The sequence below is a fragment of the Vulpes lagopus genome, chromosome 13 (assembly GCF_018345385.1).
Source record: "Vulpes lagopus strain Blue_001 chromosome 13, ASM1834538v1, whole genome shotgun sequence".
NCBI lineage: Eukaryota > Metazoa > Chordata > Mammalia > Carnivora > Canidae > Vulpes > Vulpes lagopus.
Genome location: NC_054836.1, coordinates 31,535,131 through 31,542,367, shown reverse-complemented (window position 1 = coordinate 31,542,367; position 7,237 = coordinate 31,535,131). Strand labels below are relative to the sequence as shown.

At 33.4% G+C, this 7,237-nt stretch overlaps 1 protein-coding gene across 1 annotated transcript in view; it reads right to left on the bottom strand.

Moving 5' to 3' along the window:
• Positions 1-461: 461 nt before the first annotated feature.
• Positions 462-7,237, bottom strand: part of AHR (aryl hydrocarbon receptor) — a 55,837-nt gene continuing 49,061 nt past the window's right edge. Inside the window, exons 10-11 of the mRNA XM_041727715.1 lie at positions 5,615-6,875; positions 462-2,992 (exon numbers count right to left, since the gene is read on the bottom strand). Coding sequence (XP_041583649.1) covers positions 2,846-2,992; positions 5,615-6,875 — 1,408 coding nt within the window. The 3' untranslated portion in view covers positions 462-2,845. The remainder of the gene's footprint in view (positions 2,993-5,614; positions 6,876-7,237) is intronic.

The following is a 7,237-nucleotide window of genomic DNA, read 5'->3' as shown; positions in this document are numbered from 1 at the left end:
ACTAAGCCTGCTGCCAGATGGGAAGGAGAGTAGTCATTCTCGTTCTAAACACAAAATACGATGAGTTGTTCTAAAAATGTGTTGAATATTCTTAAAATATGAAAATGGAATTTAAAAATGTAATCTGAGATCCTAACACCACTACATCTAAACACTAATACAAAGTTTAAAAAAACATTCCATTTCAGCAGCACTTTAATCTATGAAGTTACTTGAAGAGTGTATTTATAAAATATATATATATATATATATAAATTCAGGTAAAGGCTACAATTATCTAGGATAATTTATTTATCCAGTAAAGTTCTTCTTAGAACTTTATAAGAAGTTTATAAATTATTTAACATATCCTTAAATATTGTGGATTGCCTTCATTAATATAGTTATAATACTATAATGCTTAATTAAACATGCTTATTTCTTCTATATGGATCATAAAGAATTTACATCAAAACATTTTATTTATACTTAGTGATTATTTTATTACCATATATTACTGTATACAATTTTGCTTGATAAGGATGTTATAAATCATATTTTGAACAAAAATGTATGCATGGCATAGGTAAACAGTAACATTTTGAAGAAAAGAGAAAAGCCATGAAAACATGTGCCTAAAATTTGGTAATACTGAGAAACACTATTTGGTGCATAGTAATGATTGACAGTTTCCTAATACACCATTATTAGGAAAAGATTTACCAGAACACTGGTAAATCTTCAGATACTGTAAGAACAACCTGGTATAGGAAGAGTTTGAATTAGACATATCCACATCCTCAGAAGTGCGCATCATGTAAAAAGGAATCCCTTGTTAGAGCAGTACACATAGAGCATTCTTTGTTTGGCACTTAGCAAGATAGACAAATGGTTATTTGGTTTAATGTGATTTTATTATTCTTAGATACATTTTAGTTATTTTATATAGATAAAAATATACAATATTGCTTTAAAATTTTGTAATTGTACAAGTGCATAACTGTCATCCTATTCACAATTTTAAATAAGCCTATTTTTCTGCTAATTAACTCACCCAGTAACATGTTGGGAAAGACTAACAAAAACAGTTACATGAAGACTTTTGATGAAAGGCTTATGTGTAAAAAATGGAATATTAATGCAGACCCTACTCTAAATCTTCAGTGATACTTGGTGCTGGAAACAAATTATGAAATGTTTTAAAATCTGTTTTTTTCAGAATCTAAATAGATTTTACAGATTCAAAATTTTGACTAAAAATGCATAGAACTGACATTTTATCTGAAGCCACTTTTATATACATATACTAGAAAAGTGAAAAATGTTATATTTTAATACTACATCTCAGTTTGTTACTCCATCATATTTTTATGCAATACATGCAATATGTGTCTGCCCTTCAGATGTCACATTTAAATAAAAGGGTATTTTTTAAAAAATCACCTGAGGGACGGTCAAGTTAGTAGGGTGATTAATAAAGGTCATTTTATCATAGAAACAACATAATGCTTGATGTTAAGAGAACTGCATGGTTGTCTCAATACCAAGGTAAAAACAGTTGGATTCATTATATGATTTCTTACAAAGACACACAGATAAAATATGTAAGACCCAAATTATATGCATATATAAGGTATAGACTTTTTTTAAATGAAAGATTGAAAATATTTTACAAATAATTTTGTTCACTATAAACTATAAATGCACCATTATTTCACTCATAACAATATTTTGCATCAAACATTGCTATATTCAATCTGAACACTCCTCAAATATGAGAAAAACAAATAGTTTCCACCGTACTAAGAAGTGAAATTTATAAAGTCAACATACTATACCTTAAAGCTCATTCTAGATCTAAAATATTTTTTAAGGAATTTATACACATTGAAATGAGTGATTGATTAAAGAGCTAGAAATAAAGCTACCTCTCATTGCAAGTTAATTAAAAAGGTTGCATTCAAGCAGATTTTTCCACATTGCAACATTCAACTATCATGGAGATTTTAGTAAATGGTAGTATATCTCTTTCTTCTGAAAACACTGTTCGAATTTTAGTGCTGTGGTCTTAATATTTATAGGATAATCAAAAAATAATTTGGAAACACAATTTACTTTGAAAAATTTTCAACATAAGGCACAGAGCAACATTTAAAGTCTAGGAGCGACTAGATTATATAATAAATATCTTTTCAATCATTATTTGCCCTTTTCCTGAAGAAAGTGGGTGAGTAGTGCAGTTCAAAACATGCTTGGAATAATAAAAATGACTGAATTTAAGAAATACAAATGATATTTGTGCACAGAATGTTATTAAAAAAAGTATATTTTCTATCAAATATACATCCTACAGTGTTATAGGTATAAAAAATTGTGAGGCACTTACATTAATAATGAAGGAGGAAAGCACTGAGATTATCTTTTATAAAAGCACCAAATCACTTGCTTTAATATCTGAGATAAAAGCCAAAGCTAAACAAAAGGAGTTTAATTTTGTATTTGGTGTATTAATAATAATCTAGAAGCTGAAAATTCAAAAGTATTTTTTTCTGACAGAAATTTTTATTTAAAAGTGTCCTACAGTTCCCCTAAATAAGTTTTGTATATTCTCTGGTACTCAGAATCATGTGAAATAGAGATGGAATCTCACTCCCTGTGGCAGCACAATATATAGTTTAATGACTATACGTATTTCTGGTAATTTTCTTAACTCTTAAAAACACTGAAGTTTGGTTTGGAAAAATAGCGCAAACAACACACATCAATGCCTCCATGTAAACTTGCTGATGACCAACACTGACAGTATTATTATTCTGTAATCTTCTGCAAACTCATCCAAAAACCAAGGTGCAAAAGGGGCTTGGAATTACAGGAATCCACTGGATGTCAAATCAGGGAAAGGTCTGGCTTCTGGTGGGTGATGAAGGGGCTGAAGATGTGTGGGAGTCTGAGTGTTATTTATATTATTTAATTCAGCGGGATAGGTTTCATTTAAAACTCCTCCATTCTGAAACTGCAAACAAAAATAGCAATGCGATTAATCAGACTAGATCTTTCAAGTATCTTAAGCCACTAAATGATATATTAAACTGCATTTTTAAAACATTTGCCTTGCATATTGTTAAACTTCAAGTTCTTTACTGTTGCTAAAATTTCAATCATTCAGCAAAGACCTACTGAGCACATACTATGTGTTGCATTTATAACTTCCTGGTTTCTCCATTAGATGGTACAAATGTGTGATATATCAGTCTGAGCTCAGATTTGGCATTCCATACATTAGAAGAGTATCTGATGAACAAGTTGTCTTTGGTTTGGATAGGAACTGACAGATCAGAGAGTATCAACTATGATTCACAGTTACATAATATATCTGTCATAAATAGGTTTGCTTTGACCAGATTCCATTTTAGTCAAGTTCTGGGTACCAATGGATTGACTGCATTCAAAATTAATACATTGGACTGTAGACCTAGGACTTTTCCATAAAAGGTCAGTTCTGATAGAGATGTCTTAATATTCCTAAAATATAGCACAGATAGGATTTCCTAAACCAATTTTTTATCTGTTATATGCTTTTGAGAAGTACTATTAAAAATGGTCCCAATTACAGATTAAGTTACCAAATAAAATGCTCTCATCTTCTTTACAATAAAATTAGTCCATAACTGCTACTGAAAAAAAAAAGAGGCAGATACACAATTCTGTAGGGATTTATATAGAACCTTTGTATTTTAGTATATAGTTAGTGAAAGTTGTGGCAACTTTCAAATAGCTTGAACTCATAACTCTAATTGCTTCAAGTAAATCCTATGTCACATGTTAACATTAGACTTAAAAGATCCTCCAAAACATTAAATATATAGTAAAAAGTCACATAATCTATGTCTTCAATGAATGGCATCTACACGGAGTCTTCAAACAGATGTTAGTATTATCAGAGAATGGTAGTCTTTGAATAAATGACTCATTAGTCAAAGCATGATGCATGTCAGCAATTCTCTTTAAATTTATTGTCAAAAGCAGTGCTGTCCAATAGAAATACAATGTGAGCCACATAGGTAATTTTAATTTTAAATCATTTCCTGGGGGAACCCATAGGGCTACTCACTTCCTATTATCTTCTTACTCATAAAGAAGTAATAAAAAAACTAAACTGGGGAGAAAAAAACAAAACTGAACAACTTGAATAATACAATTGTAAACCCTGTAAATGAGGGACGTGTCAGCAGTTTACTCAGGTTGCCTACCTCTGCCATGTTATGGCAATGTTGTGAGATAGACTTGAACTGAAAACTAAATTTTGAGATAACTGAAGGATGTCAGGAGGGACGTTGGATATATATCAGAGGAAAAACTTCCACTGCCGTTTTCTACTAAAAACCTCATCTATAGGCAAACCAAATGTGTGAAAAATGTCATGAACTTGAATCTCTTCTGCTATTCCAACACTCTAATACATAGTAAATAGAGATCAATGAACTTAATTTTGATCAGGATTTTCTTCAAAAGCCTACTGAATTATTCTTTAAAGTGCACTAAATATTTTTTAATGGAAAAGCATGAATGCAAACAAAATATATTCCCAGGAGGCCAGAGAGATAGAAAGAGAAAGCAGCTACCATCATTGTTAACGTTTTTTTTTTCAGCGATTACTTTTAGATTTAAACTGTGGTGGCTGCTAGAAGAATCCTGATGACACATTACAAAAAAAATCAAAATGCAGGGGTGCTTGCAGTAAAGTATATAACTCTTAAAAAAATAAGTAAAATTTTAAAAAATAAAATGAAAATACAGTGTCAAGCTTGACAACACGAGAGAAAATTTTTTAAAATTCCAGAAGAAAATATTCCACTTTAAAGATAAAATGAGCATCTGGCAGATAACTTGAAGGTATTGCGGCTGAATTCAGGGGTCACCCAGGACAAAGGCATTTGAAGAAAGCACAACTATATTGGCTTTAACTCATATAAAAAAGACTGAGCTTTAAATTTTTTAAGAGGGGGAGGGAGAGGGAGAGAAAGAATCTTATGCAGGCTCCATGCTGGGCTCTATCTATGGCCCTGAGATCATGATCTGAGCAGAAGTCAAGAGTTGGGCACTTAACCAACTGAACCACCCAGGTGGACCTAAAGGAAACACTTTCCAAATATAGGGGCACGTAAATGGTTCAGTCAGTTAAGTGTCAGCCTTCAGCTCAGGTCACAATTCCAGCGTCCTGGGATTGAGCCCCATGTCAGGCTCCCTGTTCAGCAGGGAACCTGCTTCTCTTTCTGTTTGTGCTCTATTTCTCTGTCAAATAAATAAATAAAATCTTTAAAAAAAAAGCAAATAGATTTTTGAATTTTTAAAGGATCATATAAAGAAGAGAGATAAACTCAAGAATCTATTCTAAACAATATACTTTGTAATAATTTCACTTGGTAACTAAAGGACATATTAGGTTGCCTTAGCCCTTGACTTCTTTCTCCTCTACAATTCAAGAAAAAAGACCTATTCCTATTAACATACTAATACCAGAAAAGTACTGGCTTACATAAAAGTAGTCACAGACATAAAATGTTTACAACTCTTGTGTATTTATAATGTAAGAAGGATCACTGAAAGGGTTTCTTCAGTCTGATAAAACCCTTACCTTGTTTAAAAATGCCTGTGGACCTGGCATGGTTGGATTGTATGGCATCTGAGCCACATGGCTGTGCTGAGGTTCCGGCTGGCACTGGTACATGGACACAGCCCCGGCATAACAGGACTGAGGAGTTACTATGGTTGACTCTGGATTTAGTCCATGTGTTTGGTTTTCAGGGACTTGTAAACATGTGACAAAGTCTTCCAAATTAGTATGGTAGGGGGATGGTTCAAAATTTCCTATGGGAAAGTCTAACTGTGTCCCCTTGGAATGTTGTGGTAACACAGACTGATTACAGGGAATAAAGTTCTGTGTACATGGCATAGCATCAATCTCAGATTTGTAGGGAAACTCCTGACTGGTCCCAGGTAAGTCTGAAAAGACACTATACTGTTGTAGATCTTGCTGAGGACAACTAAAAGGCACAGACTGGTTAGAGTTCCAATTGGCAAACATGCCATTGACTTGCATATGCTTCATTTTCTGACACAGTTGCTGCTGCTGCTCCACTGCTATGTGATTTTGGTGGTGTTGGAGGAGGAGCTGCTGCTGCTGCTGCTGCTGCTGCTGTTCTAACTGCAGGTGCTCCTGTACCATACAGCTGGAGTTCAGAGCCATGGGCTGTTGTTGCTGGTAATCTGAACACCCGAAGGTAGGCTTACTTAAAGAATCTTGGACATATGTCAGGATTTCATCTGTTATATCAATATCTCTGAAGTCATCCTCACCAGAAAAGTCAGTTCTGAAAAATTCCTCATTCTGTTGCATGTGTTTGATATCTTCAAAATCAATACCTAGGTGTTTCATAATGCTATACAAGTCACTATTTCTATTGTCAGGAAAGAGCCCTGGTTGAACTCCAGAGAGTGTTGGGTTCATTTCCTGAGAATGACCTATTTGCTCATGTTTTAGGATACTATCACTTCCCATGGGTGTGATATTGTCTTGCCAATTACTGCATTCATTCATAGAGTCATTAAAAAGATTTCTTTCAAATGGTGTACTACTTGACGAAGGATAGAGATAAATAGACTCATCTTGTTGCATTATGGCAGCCAGGAGGGAATTGGGATTGAGAGAATCCTTATTTAGAGTTGATTTGGTAGCAGAATCTCTTCCACTTGCACCATTTTTAGTCCTTAGTGGTAAGGGATCCATCATGGGAGGAAAGGGACTTGTTATCTCATACAACACAGCTTCTCCAGTAGTAAACATAAAAGGCAACTTCATATTTCGTTTTCGTAAATGTTCTGTTCCTTCTTCATCTCTAAAATTGGGTGCAAAAAATTTGGCATATATTACGAAGAGTTGTATCATAAATATTTTAAAATAAAAAAAAATGTAAAAACCCAGCAAAGTTCATTGTAATTGAGTTTGAGAGCAGGGAGCATGAACTTAATTTTGACAAAGATTTCTCTGATGACAAGTGCTATAAAAGTTTTTAGAAAAATATTATTTCCACACTCAGTTTACATCCATGACATCCTGAAGAAAAAATAAATTCTGAGTAGAATAAGGATCCAAATATAAAAATAAATTGTAAGAATTTAGGAATTAACCATCCTGGCCAGGGTACCCCCTGTGCAGAGCAACCCAGGATTCCATGTGCCCAGGACAGCAGCAGCCAGC